The 20,673-nt window shown below is 40.0% G+C and overlaps 1 protein-coding gene across 3 annotated transcripts in view; it reads right to left on the bottom strand.

Annotated features, from left to right (window-relative positions):
- The window catches only part of LOC136144034 (ATP-binding cassette sub-family C member 4), a 190,755-nt gene that overhangs the window by 41,687 nt on the left and 128,395 nt on the right, over positions 1–20,673 (bottom strand). For all 3 annotated transcript variants that reach the window (XM_065901617.1, XM_065901615.1, XM_065901616.1), the window contains one exon: positions 12,917–12,996. In XM_065901617.1, the coding sequence (XP_065757689.1) occupies positions 12,917–12,996 (80 nt within the window). The remainder of the gene's footprint in view (positions 1–12,916; positions 12,997–20,673) is intronic.

Below are 20,673 nucleotides of genomic sequence, written 5' to 3' on the forward strand. Positions count from 1 at the left end.
GAACTAATAGGATAAATAAGTTAAAAAAAAAAAAATCAATGGATATAAAATATTTTTAAAACATCATTAACAAACATGACCTAATCAAGAAATATACAATAAGGTACTCATTAGATGGCAAGTATCAACAAACTTTAATGGACAGAAAGAGTACAAAATATATTCTGACCTAAGTGGACTTAACAAGAAATCAATAACAAAAAGGTAACTACTGTATCATCAAATGTTTGGAAGTTCAGTAACACATTTGGAAGTATTATCTAATTCAAAATTGCAATAAAATTAAAGTATTCTGACATAAAAGAAAATAAAAATCTAGAGATATTAAAATTTGAAGGCTGCAACTAAAGCTGTGCTTAGATACTGTGCATTTTCACCCTCCCCGTACCCCCCCAACACACACAAAGATGTTAGGCCCAGAGAGTTTCAAGAGTAGACTGTGAAAAAAGTTTTACCAAATTCATCCAGGGAATTTGAGTCCAGCATTATCGTAATATAAAAGTCAGACCAAGACCTTAAGAGAAACAAAAATTATAAACCAAACTGGCTGAAAAACACTAAAGGACACACGAATAAACTGAATCTAATAACACAAAAAAGTAATATTTCACAATCAGACTTGGCTAGGTAAGTCAGAAATCACAAGGCTGGCTGTTACAAGCGATAGCCGGAACTTTTGGGCAGGAGCCAATACTGTTCACGTAGGCAGAATTTCTTTCTATTCACAGAAGCCTTAGCTCTTAAGCCCTTTCAACAGACTGAATTAGGCCCACCAAGACTATCTAAGATAGGATTCCTTACTTAAGTCAACTGATTATTCACTTCAATCATTTTTACATAATAACTATACAGTAACAGTTTGACTACTTTTTGACTGAGTAACTGCGGAATGCCGCCTGGCCAAACTGACACATAAACTGACCCTGTGGTAGCTTAGTGGTTAGGATTCCACGCTTTCACTGAGACAGTCTGGGGTTCAATCCTGGGTCAGGGAACTGAGAGTCCCACAAGCTTGAGGTAAGGCAAAAAATGAAACAAACAAAATACTTTAACAAAAAGATACATTTCTCATGTATTTTTATGAGGTCTGCATACCTTTGATGCCAAAAACTGGCAAAACATTCCAAGAAAAGTATAAACCAATATAACTCATGAAGAAATGAAAATATTCTTGACAGAATGTTAACAAATTGCATACAGTGATATGTATAGAAAAAAATACATTACACATTATGACCAGTTGTAGTTTAGTTAAGCAATATTTGGTTAATTTAACCTGCAAATATCTCTTGGTATAATTTATCATATTTAAAGATTAATGATGAATAATCATATGATTATCTCAACAAATGTAGAAAAAATACTGGTCAAATGTTAAGACCTAGTCTTGATTTTTTAAAACAGTAAAATTCTCAGGAATTTAGGAATTAAGGGAAATATTCAATCTACCTAAAAAACTGTAGTTAACATCATTCTTGATGGAAAAATATTGAAATAGTTTTGCCTTAATAGTACAAGAATTTCTTATCACTCTTTTCAACATTTTACTCAAACCTCTAGCCACAGCAAGGAAATAAAATTAATAAATATTGTAAGTGAAGAAGTAAAACTGACATGATTGTGGATATAGAAAATTCTATATAATTTAAAAAGAAAAACCAAGTCCAAGAAATGCAAAGTGATTCACAAACAAATCATTATATTTCTATATATTAGCAACAAGTAAGTCAAAAGTTATCTTAAGAACAATTCCATAAATACAAATAAAGGAAATCAAATATTCAGTAATGAAGTCAATCAAAGCATTATAAGACTTCTATAAAAACTAAAAAACACTTCTAAAATTAAAGATGACCTCAGTAAGTCAAATATATAACTGACCTCAGACACTCCTCAAATTCCAGAAGGCTTTCTTTGAAAACAAATTAAAAGGCTTCTAAAATTTATACAGAAAAGTAAGTGATCTAGAATTATCAAAACAATCTTGAAGAAGTACTGAGTTAGAGGGATTAAACCAGAGGATGTCAAGTCTTACTAACACATACAATAACTAAGACCACGGTATTGGTAGAAGGATAAACAAATCAGTGGAACAAAATAAAATATACCAAATAAATAAAGTACACAAACTCATAGTCTTGACTACATAGAGTCAAATGATTTTGAATCAAGCGCCAATTCAATCCATAAAGGTGTTGTAAATAAATGTCGCTAGCATAGCTGGAAAAAAAATGACCAGTAAGCATGCATGAAAAAGAACTCTATCATTAATCATTAGGAAAATGCAAATTGATACCACAATGAAAGAAGTCATGCACAGACAGACTAGACACAAAGCCTGATAATACTATGTGTTGCAAAAATTGCAAAGGTGTGGAACAACCAGAACTCCCATATATTGCTGGTGGGTGTGTAAAATGGTGCAACAATCTTGAAAAGTTTTATGGTAATTTTAAATTAACAACTGCTTACCTTATGACCGAGCAATTCCACCCGTACATGTGCATTTGATTGAGAGGAATGATAACCTATGGCCATATAAACACTTCTTAGAGAAGGTTCGCTGCTAAAAGCTACAAACACCACAAATGTCCATCAACTAGAGAATGGATACATAAATTGTGGTATCTTCATACAATAGAATGACTCAGAAAGGAATAAGAAACAAAAGAACCACTAAAACATGCCACAACACGGGTAGGTCTTGAAAATCTTGAAAACATGTTAAGCAAAAGAAGGCAGTGCAGAAAAACCTGTACTGTGTTGATTCCATTTATTTTAGGAGCACAAAAACAGGAAAACTGACACAAGGTGAGAGCAATCTAGCACAACTGTAGGGGTGTGGAAATTCACTCCAGAGGGGCAGGAGAGATTTTCTGAGGTGATGAGAATGCTCTAAATCTGGTTTTGTGTGCTAATCAAAGGAAGACTAAATCAACAGACCCAAAGGAAGAGTTGCAAGAAACAAATGCGTCCTGAAACTCACGAGCAGAGAACCACCACAAGATAAACAGATTACAATAAATCATGTTCCACAACAGATTAAAGCAATATATCCACACATAAGCATAAGTACAGGGTTTTATCAAGGAAGTTCTTCAGCACACCTGCTCTTCATTTTGTTGAGAAAACTCCTCGGTAGACAGAATTGAAGTACCCAACAAGAGAATATGGAGGACTTCCCTGGTGCAGAGGATAAGAATCAGCCTGCCAATGCAGGAGGGTTCAATCCCTGGTCGAGGAAGATACCACAGGCTAAGGAGCAACTAAGTCCAAGTGCCACAAATACTGAAGCCCTTGTGCTCCACAGCATGAGAAACCTGCGCAAAAAATGCGACTAAAGCAAGGCCATGTGCAGCAATGAAGAACCAGTCCAAACAAAATAATTAAAAAAAAACAAAACACAATAAACCAGCATATGGCCCTCAACATGAGTATTTGCTGTTTGATCATTTCTAAAAATATAAGATGGCAATGAGAGAAAGTATTGTGAATGACAGCTGTAGTTTTCGAATGGACATCATCCAGTGATGCTATAATGTAAAATTTTATGCTCTGAACACCACCAGGAGGTTTGATAAAAATGGGGTCCTTCTATAAACATTATCACGGGAGCGCACATGCTGGGACATACAAAATACACTTGGTTGCCAGCCTAAGAAGGTCCCCACTGATTAACTGTCACCAGGCTGACGCTGACAGTGCTGATTTCTAAGTGTGCTAACTATTATGCTGGAAAAAAATGCAACCATCTCATCTTTCATTAAAAGGAAAGGTAAACAGAGCATATGAGTGCGCTTATGTGAAGTATACTACCTTGATCTCAGAAACCCAAGGGTCAAGTGATTGTAAATATTTCCAGTAACCAACATCACTGATTCTCCTTTCTATTAACAAGGGAACCCACTTTAACTCGGCAGTGTGCATAAATCTCTGGGACTAGCATTTTCAGGGAATATTCGATCCCTGCAAATTCCTAACTAAAACGCTTTTGTTGATTTTAAAAGCGTGAAAATGCTGTGACTCAGTTCAAATGAATGAGTTTACTTTTAAAGAGTCCGTAAAACAGAGATCTTTCAAACAGGGCAAGGCTGCCTAACTAACAATCTCTTTTGTCCAACCGGGATTTGAGGGAGGGGTTGGGGGAAGGGGTCAACACACCACAGAAAAGCTCAAAATGACAAAGTCATTGTTCAGTGAAAGAGGCTGGAATGCTTTCTACACACTTTCCCTGACATCTCTACACAATGAAATGCAAGGGTCAGTGGTACTGAGACAAGTAAAGGCAGTTCCACTCTTTGCTTTTATAAAAGCAAGTGACCCAGCCTATTATGCTGAGTCTCAGGCTTTGTTCTCAATATCCAGATGCAGTAGCCTGTTCTTCTGCGCTCCCCTCTCTGGAAAGAAATGCCTGAGGACACCTCCTTCACTTTTTTTCTTGGGCATTTTCACTTCATAAAACCGCAGTCAGTGCGTTGTGTGTGTGCTGAAGAGGGAATGACAAGGTCCCTGGTGGTCTCACCACAGCTAGCATTGGTGGCTCAAGAGGCCTCAGGATAAGCCCTTTGTGTCCATGAAAGGACGTGAAGAGTCAGTTATTTGACCCCAGCCGAGCTGTTGTGGGGTTTTCTTGGGCGGTGGGGTGCGGCGGGGAGTGTGAGGAGGACAGGTTTGGCAATTCAGCTTTCCTCAATAAATTACAGCATTTTGCTGCATGCTCAGAGCAGTCCCCCAATTTTTTAATTAGTCTGCATAAATTCAAGCTTTATTAATATACATAAATTCTTACTGGTCATTTCCACATATTTTGCTATTGGAGGACTTCTTGAAAATGATCCTTTTAATGGAAGTGAGTGTGTGTGAAAGTCGTTCAGCCATGTCAGACTCTTTGTGACCCCATAGACTATACAGTCCATGGAATTCTCCAGGCCAGGATGCTGGAGTGGGGAGCTTTTCCCTTCTCCAGGGGATCTTTCCAACCCAGGGATCGAACCCAGGTCTTTAACGGAAAGAGTTCAGGAGTAACTGAGATTCCTTACTACATGTTACATGAGATCCTGAAGTTTCAGAAATTCTATGTTAATATTTAGCTCTATTCCCCACTGCCCCCCAACCCAATAAGCCTACATTATTAGAAAGTATCCATTAGGGACTTTCCTGGTAGTCCAGTGGGGCTTTCTGAGTGGCTCAGGCAGTAAAGAATCTGCGTGCCATGCAAGAGACCTGGGTTCATTCCCTGGGTCAGGAAGATGACCTGCAGACAGGAATGGCTATCCACTCCTATATTCTTGCCTGGAGAATTCCATGGACAGAGGACCCTGAGAGGCGATACAATCCATGGGGTCGCAAAGAGTTGGACACGATTGAGGAATTAACACTTCCTTTCACTTTGGTGGTCTGGTGGTTAAGATTCCTTGCTTCCAATCCAGGGGGTATGGGTTTGATTCCTGATCAGGGCATTAAGGGCCCACAGGCTTCAGAGTGCAGCCAAAAAGCTTAAAAATCCATTAAAATCTTCAGGGATTACAAACCTAGAAACACTGTGATACACATTCATGTGGTGATACACATGGGCCTGGAAACTGTGACAATCACTTTAGTGCAACATAATGCATTACTGGATTGTTTTTCCTAATGAAAGATATATGTGGCATTTAAATAAACTAGCCATTATTTATCATTTAACATGTAGTTAGATGTTACACCAAGAATTTTATTGACTCCATTATGTCTACCAAACAAATTTTCTGAAGTTGGTCATATTATCTCTTTTATGGAGAAGGAAAATACAGCTTTTGGGGACAGAGGGAGAGACCTAGGATTCAAGACTGGAAAGGCAGACTGTGGAGTTCCCCACTCCAGCACTTGAAGCTCTTGGCATCATGAATGATTACCAGTTAACATAAAATCTGTATATGATTCAATAGCACACTTGACCCTCACACCATGAAAACATCACGTTTTTCCTAGACAATGAAGAACTCTGCAAAAATACATTTTCAGGGTTCTCACATCATCAGAATCACACTAATAGACTTCGGCAACTGGGCTTTTTCATGCTGACTTCCTCTTCCTTTGTAATGAACAGTCAGTAACTATAATTTCACTAGACAGGTAACTGAAGAATCAAACTAGCAGTGTACAAACCTGTGACTGCTTCACGTGATTCCTACGTGATTCCCACGTGATTGACACGTGATTCCCAAGTGATTCTCACGTGATTCCTACGTGATTCCCACTTGACTGACACGTGATTCCCACCTGATTCCCACGTGATTGACACGTGATTCCCACGTGATTCCCATGTGATTGACACGTGATTCCCACGTGATTCCCACGTGATTTGCTCCTCTGCTAGGACAGGAGGATAACACTGCCGTGATCACCTGAGGAGACAGGCTGTATTGCAGTGCAGAATCCTGAATAAGAACAGAGGGTTTTCATTAGGCACACCTGACATCATGATTTGGCTGTTCCAAAGATGAACTTGGACAAACCAGTGCCTCTTCCTGTCTTCCCTACCTTGTTAAAACCCCAACACTCTACCAACATTCCAAACCAAACTCCTGTGCTGATGACACAAGTCATCCTACGTTCTGACCCCCCTGGGCCTCTCCATCTTCATCTCCTCCAATGACTGATCTCCAACTTCACAATCTAACTATTTACACTATGCTGGCCTCACCAACTCTCCTAGGCTCCCTGCCGTTTGTGCCTCCTCCATCCCTAAATGAGGTTCTGGAAGCCATCCCCAATGCCCCAGGCAGGGTTTCAGAAGATGCTACCTTAACGGCTGCAATCTAAATAGCTGGCCAACACTAAAGTAATTCAGAATCGTAATGTTTTGGTGTGATTTCTCAACATGTATGGATATCAAGTCAGAGTTTCTCTGTATAAATCCCATCTGTAATGCATCATTGAGAACATCTACAACAATTGTCAAACTCTCAGCACAGAACTTTCCTTTATTTCTCCAATTCACCCCTCAGTCCCATGCATCTGCTGTCTCATTAACATATTTTCTATTCAAGCAAAGACTTTATTAAGACCACCCAGAGTATCCAACTTGCCAGACAAACAACTCTTGCACTTGAAATTCACAACAAGTTCAGATAAGTTCAGTTAAGTATTGTCATCTATAAAATTCTAACACCTTTCTATGATATATTAGTCTGTATTTCACTAAAGAAAGTCAATTTGATTCCTAAATAAGCAAACATTCGGACATTTGAAGGAAAAAAACAAAGGTGTCTGCTGGTCTTAGAGAATTGTTGGCAGGTTAATCTATTCAACACAGTGTTCAAGAGGCAAAGACACAAGAAACAAATAAAACAAACCAGGTCTTTCATATAATTACAAAGTAGTAAATAAATTATCTTTAGGGAGAAGGAATAAGACAAGAAAAAATATATAGAATAAATCCTTTAAAAGTAATAAAAATGAAAATTATCAGGTATCTTTCAAGGTTTACCAAATATACCCAAGGATGACCAGAATCATCAAAAATGAGCTTCAACACACTTGGCACTAACTACATCCTTTAAAAAGAAAGCTGAATAACCCACTTCACACCCTTTGCCATACCTACTCTCAGCTGGTGACTAAAAGAAAAGACTGCTTCCCATTGGGCACCTGGCTTCCAGCTACACCTCCAACCCCACCATCCACAGGGGTCTCATCTGGGATCAAAGGTCACCTCCTTGAAGCTCCTGACCCAGGACAGGGAACTGCCTCCAGCCCCCACATCTGGTTTGCCTTCCAGGACTTCCTTCTGCAAGTGATGAATTCCTGGACGGCTCCCTCCCCCTGGGGGGCTGGAGAAGACTCATGAAAGGAGGGCTTTGTACCTCAAGGCCTCAACTCCAATCCTTGTTTATTGAAGGGAAACAGGATGGAGGCGGAAGACCTGGGTTTGATCCCAAGGTTGGGAAGATTCCCTGGAGAAGGGAAAGGCTACTCATTCCAGTATTCTGGCCTGGAGAATTCCATAGACCGTATAGTCCATGGGGTCGCAAACAGCCGAAAATAACTGAGCAACTTTCACTTCACTTCTTCCACATTCCAAGCCTTGCCTGTGCCTACCACATGGAACACACTTAAGTGAGTGAAGACAAAGTCTTTACTTTTTCCATCCCACATCCCTAGCACATAAAGTCCAATAAAAGACTGCTGAAAACGAACCAAAATGGAAGATATGTTGTAGGAAAGAAAAATGTTGAAAGAATTGCAAATTTTCACATCAGATATGTAATAGGAAGAACTTATTTTATGAAAGAAATTTCAATGTTTTCCATTATTATTTATCTAGTTGCAAACAATACAAATACTGATCAGTGCAAACTGAAGAATATAACTGCCCATTAAATGTTGTAAATATACTGTATTATTGGAATGATTAACCACTAAGAATTATTTAATCCTAAATAAAATTAAAATTTAAAATTAAATACTACAGAAACATTGTAAATAGTATGTATGTATGTACCATTATTAATTAAATTAATCACTGTTAAGAAAATGAGTGGCTATATTTTTGTTGCTTGTATTTCTGTTGTGCATACACTAGGAATGTGAATTTTAATGGATCAGTATTTTGTTTGTATGTATTTACTCAAATTCAGTATATTTTGAAAGTCAAACCCTTCTTCAAAGAATTCCTCCCATGTTGAATTCTCTCACATGTGAGATATTTAGTTTTAATGAGGGAAGAATACCAAGTTCTGGCTTGATAAATGACTTGGTTTTTATAAATACTGTTAGTACTCAAAGCTGTTATGATTTTTGAAAAAGCAAACAAACAAACGAGTTTCAACAACACCTTGATAAACCAGAATCATGCTGCCAGCCATTGGCTAACTTATCTGATAAGCCCACGGCAACCCTGAGGTAACCTACAGACTGTTGTCATTTTATATAAATTATTTATTTCCTATGATACATCCAAAAACTTCCCTCACTTCTGGCCTTCCCTTCCAGAAGGCCTTGGAGGCCAAAAATTGATTTCTGTTCATTCACTCTTGTTCCATACCTGTGTCAACTCAGGTTCCCAAATCCCACACATTATTACCCCCCAGATCCTCTGGAATTCTCATGGGAATGCCAGACAGTTGTGAAGCACACTCGTTTTAAAATGAGCTGTGTCACTCAACAGCATGGATATGGATCACTCACTAAAACTAAAAATGAAGCAAAAAATAAACCAAAACCCATCAATTCACACAAATTCAAATCATGTGTTGAAGTCCAAGGGACAAAGTTAACGAAATGGTTTCTATCTGTCCAGCAAACTGGTTCACACTTTAGCATTTTCTCATCTTAGTCACTCTGTTAGTGAAATGAATGATAAAATCTGACTTCTGACTTCCTCACTGGAAAATTATCTTTCCTAACCCATGATGAGGATTCTGTTCTCAGTTTCCTTTCCCCAATTCACCAGCAGCAGACCCAATTATACTACAACCCAATAGTCCATTTTCTGAACTCTTACTTACAAGACCAACAAAACTGTCACTGTCTTACAGAAAAAGTGATGAAACACACACGCTCTGGATTAAAAAGTTCCCATGGATAAGTATAATTACATTATTTATATATCTATTTGATTTTAATTCTCCTGTAAGGTATTATCACATGCTTATCAGTAAGAAACAAATGTTACACATGTCAGTGTTGGTTTGAATATTTCAAAAGTGGAAAGATATCTTAGCTTTGAATTTTGATTTGCATTCTATTTCTTGCTATACATCCTGCCAAGTTCTTTCTGGCTCAAGCATCAGAGATGACATGTAGATCAAGAAGGACCACAAGATAAAACCAAGGTTAACGTCGTGATATGGAAATTCCCAACCCTTTCAAAACTCAGCTGATGCATTTAAGAGGACTGGCGTTGTGTGAGCTTCTCTGAGCACAGGAGCAGCTGCTAGTCACTAAGATCCTTACCCTAAGAATCCGATGAGAGGTATTAAAACCCAGCTTCTCCTGAGGTCGGCAGCAAGTTTTGCTAAGGACATTAAAAATCAAAGGCAGACAGGAAATTTTCAATCTCAGTTAAGAAAGGGGATGACAAAACTCTTTAGACAAGCTGATGGGCCAGACAAGAGACCTTCCATTTCAGATTCTCAGGCACTTGAGAGGATGTTACTGGTCACTGAGATAATACTGAGGATAAGTCAAAGTGGATAAAATGTCCATTCAAAAAATTAAACAATTCCTTAAAAAAAAAAAAAAAAAAAACATCAACTTCTTAAGAAAAGTCATAAGGTGAGTCAAACTGATTGTCATTTTGACCTTCCTTTGCTTTAATTCAGGAGCCTATTTAGAAATGTAACAAGCAACCTTCTTCATTCGGCTCAGCTAGCAGAGCTAATAGGCTTCTAATTAATTTCCAGAAGATTGCTGTTATAACTAACAGGTTTTAAACATTTGGTTGATTGGGGAAAATGAATTGAATATAATGTATTTGATTTGGAAAATTAGTTTTCATTCTATGTGCTTACCATAATAGTGTTTATTTTAAGTTTACATGATTCCATTAAGAGTCCCAGATCACACCACGGAGTTCTTTTCATCATTACAGAGTCCGACTCAACTTAAAAAAAAAATCAATTTACATTTTTATTTTTGTTGGCCTTTCTTGAGTCAGGTTAACTTCATTTTTCTGGCTTTAATAAAAATCTTCTCTTGTTAATACAGCAACAAGGCCCAAATACTTCAAAATGATCTCAGTGATACCTCGTCAAAAGCCCACTCATCGAATGCAAATCCTCTGGAGAAAGGCTTCGGCACACAAAGTACGATGAACCAGTTACCGCATTGTTTATTAAGTTTCACTTGATTCCTCCTGACAACCATTTAAACAATGAATGTTGGGAAATGTCCCTCAAAGAATCAACAACAATGGCAGGGATCAGGGCTTTTATATTTAGCTAATACTATTTTTAAAAGGAGAAAATATTTCTTCCTGAAGGGATTATGGCAGCCTTATTAAAGACACCTGCAAACAAAACAAGTGACAACAGATCTTTATCATAATTGATAACTGAGTCATCTTTTATACAAAAACTCCTTTCTTGGAGACAATAATACAGAGATTTACCATTGCTGTTAGATTCAAGAAATCAGCTAATTGGGACTACTGGTATTTAACAATGGTATGTTCCATCAAGATTAAGTGAGACCCTTGTCTCTCAGGTTAAAACAAAGAACGGTGAGACTAGAATTTTCTCCTCACACTACTGAGAATGTTGGACACTGAAAGCAGGTAGCATCTATCCTTTTTCCTCTGCAAGTGATACAAATATATGTGGTGAATTATCATTATGAGGACTAACTAACCATGTGCGAAGCACACAGTGGGCCAATCGGCTCTGGAGACCCAACCTTGGCCTGGCTAGCAGTAGCAAAGACACAGAACCTTCCACAAAATCTTCTCAAAGTAATTAACCATCACTCTCATAACATGGGACTCTTTCGGTAAAAAATTGCTTCTGAAGATAAATTATGTAGCCCAGTAGGACACAAAAATATAAGCTTGCAAAAGCAGTGGTGGCGGGGTGGGGAGCAGAATCAGACATCTTTGCAGTAAAAACTACTTTGCCTCTAAGTCACAGACTACTTCACATTGGTTGACAGTGGACGCTTTCTCCCAAAGACTGCACCTTCACAGGCAGATATTCACTGACACATTGTGACTTACAGGAATGCCTCGAATAATTTCAGACCAAGTACTGATTTATCTGACAAAGCTAACTTTCCAAATTAAGTACCTTGGACTCCTTTTATAACCATGGCTCCTGAAAAGAGCCTAAGTTTTGACTTAGAGAGCATTTGAACAAGGAAATAAAACTGGGGAGTTGGGAGCATAAGCAGCAAGCCATAATTACACATCCTCACCACAACATTTCTCTCCTTCCTGGCCTTAAAATGGGATCTTAGAGAAAGTGAAAAGGGTTTAAACCCAGGAATTATTAGCAGCAGCAGCAACAGCAGCTGGGATTTTAGAAAATATTCAACTTTTGATAAATGCTATATATTTGATAAATCCAAAATAAACACCTGACAAGGTCCCTGTAGCCTGAATAAGTGAAAAGCAGACAGGGAAAAAACAACAGGGAAAAAAATCCTAATGAGCAACCATACTGAATAAGCAGATGAGAACTGAGATGACCTAACACCATTCTTTAGAACCTCCAAGCTGACAGACAAAACAAAGGCTGGAGAGAAGGTATTTCTGTGGGATTATCGGATTTAAAAAAAAAAAAAAGGACACCTTAAGATACAGCAATCAACATGTTAAAAGAAAAGCTGCCTACACAAACAAAAAAAGACGTTTTCTGAGATGACTTTGATCCCATACTCAAATTATTGGCTTAAAGGTACTTGCTTTTAAAGGCTTTGTATCTTCCATATAACTGCTCTCTATTGTCCTTGTTGAAGTATTATTTTCACCTTATTATTACTAATCTTTTCTTTGTAAGTAACCACACCTGCTTTATTAAAAAAAAAAAAGGTGCAGTAAATATTTGTCCTTTGTGGTAATACAATGCATAATTTAGTTAATCTAGGCTATCTTTCCATGAGAGATGATTATTTCTACATTATGAAATGCACACACAGTAAAGGGAATCCACGCCAGACACCTGGGAGGCAGAGGGAGAACCACTTGCCCTGCATGTCGCTGCTTCAGACCAACCTTGACGTGACTGTGTAGCCACTCCTGCCCCAGGTGTTACTCATGTTAACTTACTCAGTCTCCCAGTCACAGCCGCACCTTTCTCTCACAAACATGGCATTTATTTAAGATAACAGGACACATCAGCAGGCTAAAATACCCACCCTCAGCCCCTGAGAAAATGTCTTGAGAAAACGGTACTCTGCTCTTCCCTGGGAGAACTCTAACAGGACTGTTAAACATTACCTGGATGAAATCAAGAAATGTCAGGGGCAGCAAGTCATCCATATGCCCAATGTCTTTGGAGAAACGATTTAAAATTCTTCCTGCAACAACAGGACACAAGAAATTACTTATTTCCCCAGGGAAGCCCTTTAAGAGAAACAATTCATGGACAAATCAAAATAGCATTTTAAATGCATGTGTATTTAACAGATTAGGGATTCACATGAAATAAGTGATGAAGAAAAAAAAATATGACATTACCAAAAGAGAATATCAGGAAGGGCTGGAGGATTGTAGACTATTCCCTCCCTTTCTGTTCATACAGAATCAAGTGGATCACACAGAATCATACAGAATCATAAGGAATCAAGTATTAGCTTGGTAAATTACAAAATACATAAACTAATAATCCTAATTGTTACACTAACTATGCTACCAGAATTAATTTTGCTAAGTGATACTGTTTTTTTTTTGTTGTTTTTTTTTAAGTAATTACAACCTGTCCTCAATTTTTTAGCCTCCAGGATGGTGCAAAAAGCACCTCACATTTTGGGAAATTTGGGTTCTTTCAATTTCAAGCTGAGCATTTACTACTGGGGTAATAAGCTGTTACTTTCAGAGGTATACCAGATGTGACATACAGCTCACACTATAGCATCCAAGAAGACCAGAGGGATGGAGGCAGAAAACAGAAATATTACTTGGTGACTAATTCACTTCTTATCATTACTTCTATTTGCCTTCTCAGAATCCACCCAAACATGATATCCTAAAGGCTGCAGGATTTGAAGATGAGAACTAATTTTTGGTCTTTTTAATGATTACAGTCAAAGAAATTGAAGTAATACACAGAGGGATGCATGCACACACATATATGCACTTGCACACTCACACACAATGCACAGAGGTATGCATGCGCACACACACGCAGAGCTTATTCTGGGATAGTAGCTTGAGAGAAGTGTGTTTCTCTATGCCCCTGAATTTCTTTTGTAATAAGGACTCCAGGAAGCCAGCCTGTAGGTAAGATGAGGGTTAACTCATCTGCGCTTCCTGACCTCGGTCACAGGTGACTTTCTCCCGATGCCCTTCACACCAGCCACAGCTGGATGGTGAATGAGCCGGGGTCGGGTTTCCACTGCCGCGATCAGCCTGCTCCGCTGTCCTCCTCAAGGCGCCTGGCTCACCGGAGGCGCAGGTGTGCCCACACCAGGAGCTGGAGGCTACTGCGCTTGGCCAGGCCAGACCTTCATTCACAGGCTGGGCCTCAACTTTCCTATCTCACCCTTAGGAAATACAGACCCAGAAACTGTCTTTTCATGATACCTCTGTAGGCCCCAGTAACCACTTTTCTGAGCCTCTATGAATGCCTGCTTTAGAAGGCGAGTCTCAGGATTAAATGGGCTCATGCTGGTGAAAGAATTAAGTCACAACGCCGGGTGAGTTAACAGGTGCCCAACCACCGAAGTGAGACACCACGTCACCTGGCAAAGTCCACCAGGTGCTGCAGGAGGGCCCGCTTGGCAAAATGCAGGCTCTGATTCAGGAGTGCTGGGGGGGCTAGAGGGTCTGCATTGCCTCCAAGCGGCCCTTCCTACACTTTCCAAGGCCACACTTCGATGGGCTCTCCATCAGTTCTGCCTTAGGACCATTAACATCAGATGGGCAATTTTCCCACACATCCTTACCCGTTTTGTGGCCCACCTAGTCATTTTTAAACTTTTTCAAAGTAGCAATGCCAAACTCAGGAATATACACATCCCCCCCCAAAAAAAAAAGTTAAAGACATAGTTTACATTTTATGACTTCTTCATTGGAAAAACACAACTTTTTAACGTAGGCAGAATCTGGAAACAAGAGAGTTTGCTATTTGGATTTAAAAACTTGACCCAGCCTTTTGTTTGAGGTCTGTGGGGGCACTCTGTCACCTGACGCTGTGCAGGCTCGTGGGACACACAGGAGCGGACTCAGCAGCCACAGGCACGTGGGACAGCGGGAGCAAGCAGAGGACAGGCGATGATGGCGGAGTCACAGCTGCAGCGGGTGACACCAGAGCAGGTGAACTGCAGGCTTAGGCTAACAACTCTTCATGGAGGAAACACAGCCTGAGTGCTTGGGAGGAGGGAAGGGGATGGACTGATGGAGAGTGGAGTTTGTCCAGGTGGGACGAATGACATGTGTGCGGACTGAAGGGTGAGAAAGGGCAAAAGCAGGGCAAATATTTGCCTCTTTGATGGAAAGGGCACGCCCTCAGGAGTGCTGAGATATGAGATAGCTGAGTGTGAACGGGAGTGGAGGGCGAGCCCAGTGTTAGGGGGCCTCCGCTGAAAAATTCCCTTCAGTCAGAAAGAGGCCCGACTTCTCTTCTGTGGTAAGGAAGTCTCTCATGGTTGTAAGAAGGATGTCCTGAGAAGGCTGGGTGCAGAAAGGATGAAGGACCAACGTACACGAGTGACCCAGGCGAGTGACAGTCTGAGAGCTCCCAGGAGGCGGCTGAGGACCAATTCTGTCTCGGCCACTGCTCTCACAAACAAACCCTGCACAGACTCATCAGCGTGCCTGTGGTACACAGCAGAGCTTGGGCGGCATTTGTTCCTTGAGGTCGTGCCTTGTGGTCACCCCTGTTTGGTTTCTAGAACACCACCACCACCACCACATGAGCACTGAAAAGTGCCAGAAACCACGGATGAATCATCTGATCAAAACTCCTGACAGCGATGTTGTCCCCATTTTACAGAAGAGGCAGTTTGGGCTTAGAGGCAGGAGGAAATTAACTCACTGACATTCGGCTATAAAACAGGTCAAGACTTGCATCCAGGATTACAGAGACTGAGAAAATTCATGTCATCACATCTACGTGACAGAGCTATTTTAGAAGACACATCTAAAACTCTATTAAGTATCTACTAATAAGAATGAACCTATGGCTGATTTACGTTGATGTATAGTGGAAATGAACACAACATTATAAAGCAAATTATCCTCCAGTTAAAAATAAATAAATTGCGGGGGGGGGGGGGGGGGGGGGAAGAATGAGTCAATAAAATTACAGGCAGGCCTGGTGTTAAGTTAGTATGAATGGTGAAAGCCAAACTGGCCTCCGACAGCCCAGTCCCTTCTGACTGGCTAATACGCGCTCCACTGACTGCTGAATACTTTGAACACTAAAACAGACGAGTTCCTCGGAATTCTCTCCTGGCTAACCACAATTAATGGTTAATATCTCCACCTCTAAATTAAATTGTACAAGTGACTGAAGATTCAATGAGTGGATTAAGAAGTGAATAAACGCGTGAGAGAATGAATGAATCCAGAGAGTCTAAGAAAAGCATAACTGGTTAAGAAAATTCACGGCTTGAGAACCCTCTCCAAGTCTCATGCTATCCTGTGACATAGGGCAAGTCCCATCGCCTAATGTTTAACTATGGCAGGGGACTGACCTTGAAGGAGTGGACACACCTCACATATTGCCCCAGGAAACCACCTGTTGTAGTCACTGTTTTTCTACAGTGAGTAGATGTAAAATGTTTTTTACATCGCCTAAGCATGGTGGGGAGAAGCTAAATTAGGCTGGTTTCTTTACCCCTGGATCTTGTGCACATGTCATGTGAGGAGTCTGGCTCACGGCTCATAGAAAGTCAGGACTGGACAGACTAGAAGACAGTAACAAGCAGTAAAAGGACGACGGCTCTGAAACACTGTGAGTCTGAAAAAAGCAATGGAGCATACCCACTGGAAAATGCCTACAGCTGTCATGATTTCTTGGGATTCTTAAAACCATGAACCGGGCTTTCCTGGTGGCTTAGATGGTATAGAGTTTGCTTGCAATGCAGGAGACCCAGGTTTGATCCCTGGGTGGGGAAGATCCCCTTGGGAGGAAATGACAACCCACTCTAGTATTCTTGCCTGGAAAAACCAACGGATAGAGGAACTTGGCGGGCTATAGTCCATGTGGTAGCAGAGTCGGACATGACTGAGCAACTTTCACATACATACATACATAAACCATGAACCACAGGAAGTGGGGTGGCCACAGGGGGGTGTAGGCAATTAAGAAATGTCAATTCTGAGGGCACAGGATACCGCGCATCACAGGACTCCTCCAATCACAGAAACACACCACATTGCCTCCAAGGTCTTTTTTCCCGGCACACTGCACCTTGACCATGTTTCAGGACAAAATGCAGTCTTCATCTCATACTTCCTGAAGAATGAGAACTGGGGAGCTAAAACACGGAGGAGTCTTGCCTGGGAAACGTGTACCCACAGAAACAGAGGTCAAAAGATCTGTTAATAAAGTCATCTAAGCAGGGACATCCCACTTCTGCAAAGGCAAGTATCAGAAGTTGCCATTCGGAATGCAAAATCAACCCTTCCCTCTCTAATACGTGTACAAGAACTTGTAATGCTCAGAAATGGGACAGCAAAACATTTGGTGTGAGAACGTGACTAAACTTGAAGACAATGGTTCCTCCCACAACCCACCACATGTAAAGTGACTGAAGGTGAGCTGGAGTGGGATCAACCAACACCCAAATCTGATCTCAGTTTATCTCCAGCACATCATTTTAATTTCTGGGAACTGCCAACAGTTGTTACACAAATGTGGTTGGGTTGTATTAAGTGTGAGAGCATGGGCCTTTGCTGGGGAGGAAAATGAAACACACAAATGGAGAACACCATTAAAAACAAGGGAATTTTAAAAATTATACAAATAAACTTAAAAGAAAGAAACCCACAGACATAGAAGATAACCTTATGGTTACCATAGGGAAAGGGGGAAAGGGATAGACTAGGAGTTTGGGATTAACAGATACACACGATACAGAAAATAAACAAAGAACTACTGTATAGCAGAGGGAACTACATTTGATATCCTGTAATAACCTGTAACCGAAAAGAATCTGGAAAACAATGGATATATGTACATATGAATAACTGAATCACTTTGCTGTCCACCTAAAACTAATACAACATCGTAAATTGATTGCACTTCAATTTTATTTTTAAAAAAGAAGGGGAAGGGAAAAATCATTTTCACTACTGTATTCCTTCCTTTAAAAATTAGATAAAAGCAGTAAGAAGTGGAAACACTGCTCAAAGTGTTATAATTCTACATAGTGTACTGTCAGTTATAAATAAAAATATAAGTTTATGGATGGGAATTCTCTGGCGGTCTACTGGTTAGAACTCTAGGCTTTCAAAGCCAAGGGCACAGGTTCAATCCTTACTCAGGGAACTAAGATTCTGCAAGTTCTTTAGAGGCCAAAAAAGAAAAGGAAGTGGGAGGGAGCATAGGAGATACATTCCCTCTTGTTCAAACATTCCTCACATTAAATTGTGGGCTATTCAAATATCTCACAAGCTCTTCTTCCAGTCCAGCTGCCACCCTCTTCACACACATCATCAAGTTTCTAAAACCAGTATCTTTCCCTCCATCCTCATTCACCTTGATTTCTTATGTGGCAGCTAATCCCTGTAATGACTTAAAAAAAAAAAAAAAGTCATCTTAGGTACTGGTTTCTAGGATATAACTATTTTTTAATACCCCTCTTCATTCCTGTGACCTGGCTTGCACCTGCCCCCCTTATATTTGGAATGGTTATTCCCTGCTAGTTCCCCGCTATCATCTATTCTCTAATGACAGTGACACCTGAACCAGAATTGGCACCTAGTGTCTCTTCATCAGGCTTCCCTGGTAGCTCAGATGGTAAAGAATCTGCTTGCAACAAGGGAGACCTGGGTTCGATCCATGGAGGAGAGCATGGCATCCCACTTCAGCATTCTAGCCAGAAGAATCCCCATGGACAAAGGAGCCTGGAAGGCTGCAGTCCATGGGGTCGCAAAGAGTCCTTTCATCGTTGGTGTGTCCAGCGGGTGGGATCTCTCTCCTTGGACATCTCACGTGCACGTACACAGTAACACATTATGCTGCAAGGAAGCTGGTACATTTGCATAAAACGATTAACACAGCCCGATGAATATCTTAAAAAGAACTTCAACATAAAAGAAAACCTTTACAGGCTGTATTTTGATTCCTAAAACTTTTGCACATTAAAAGAAAAACTGAAATCCCAATCCATATTGCGTTTTGATACTTTGAGACAGTCCTTCGGCTTTGAGCAACCAGAGGTTGGCCCGTCAGCACTGAAACAGGTACACAGCAAGGAGAGAGCTGACTTCCCCAGCGCCAGGCAGGTTTATACATCAAATAACTTAATCAGAACACAAACTGTTCTTAGATTTCTGGGGAGGTAATTAAATACCAATTCAATGCCAATTAATCACAGTCAAATAAGAGTCTGTCAGAGAAGAACTCTATACATACACATGCAGGCTATTTAATGGTCAAATACTTGGCAGGATCTTAGTTAAACAATGATTCATTAAGCCTCCTCTGCCACACAATGGCCAGGCTGAACTCCAAGTGAAAGAATCGAAACTCTTTTGTTCTCCTATAAAAAGACATCAAATGCCTGTGCATGATATTCTTTCCTTCCTCACTTAGCAGGCAGCTCAACTTGCATGATTCCGGATATGCTGGGCTGCTCCTGGGCAGCAGGGCATCTATGAGTCCTCCTTGGGTTCTGTGCTCAGTACGAAGGCAAGGCAATTCCCTTCTTCCCAATGGAAAAGAGCTGGACAGCTGACGACATTCTCAAAATGTTTGTTCCCTCCAAGCAAGGGAAGGACTAAGAGACCCTACCTTCCAGCAAGCAAAAGCAAGCTATGATTTTTTTTTTCTTCCTTGGCAGCATACTGCCCACCATAAAAACAAACAAACAAACAAAAGACCCTGGATCCACATAACTGTCTGTCCAGGAAAAATATTTGAGGTTTCCTGCACCTACCTTATCAATTTGCTTCCTGTAAATTACTTGTCCCTTCAGAACACAACCACTCATTAAACTCAGAGAGTCATTTTAAGGTAAACTTTTCCCTGGGTTTCTTAGGTGGGACTCTACTACCTTTCTGCAAGTTCCTGTCTTCCCATGGAGAAAATATCAAAGAAACGTATATTGCTCCATGTTTGCTGGGGGTTTTGCCTACACTAGCACTATAAGCATTCCATAGTTTCAGTAACGCAGCTATTTATTAAATGCATAATTTCTGCCCTTCATAATTAATTCAGAGTGGGGTGCACAGGGCTTTCATAGTGCTGCAAAATTCTACTTGCCGCTTTAGAGAGGGGTTCTTAAGCCGGATTTATTAAATGTTTTATCACACTTTAAAAAAAAGTGGGACTTCCCTGGTAGTCCAGTGGTTAAGCATCTGCCTGTCAATGCAGGGGACATAGGTTCAATCCTAGGTCCGGGAAGATCTCACATGCTATACAACAACAAAGCCCATGTACCACAATTACTGAGGTCATATACCCTAGAGATCGTGCACCAGAAGAGAAGACACCTTAATGACAAGCCTGCATATCGCAACTAGAGAAAGCCCATGTGCAGCAACAAAGACCCAGTGCAAACAAAAATAGATAATTTAAAAAATTTTTTGAAACTGAATAATTATTTTTATTTAATAACAAAATATGTACTAGATAGTAATATTAGAAGTGGAAGTAAAGTTTCATAAAAACTATTTTGGAAGATTTTATATATATACACACACACATATATTATCTGAACCCTCAGACTGAATTTATGATAATTGACCAAAGATAAATATATGTGACATTGTTTTTCATCAGAAACTTCATGTAAAACTTATTAGCAGAATGTATTTTAATTCTGCTCATAAATTGAAGGATAGAAACAAAATAAAGATGCACT

This window comes from Muntiacus reevesi, chromosome 11 (assembly GCF_963930625.1).
Source record: "Muntiacus reevesi chromosome 11, mMunRee1.1, whole genome shotgun sequence".
In the NCBI taxonomy this organism is placed as follows: Eukaryota; Metazoa; Chordata; class Mammalia; order Artiodactyla; family Cervidae; genus Muntiacus; species Muntiacus reevesi.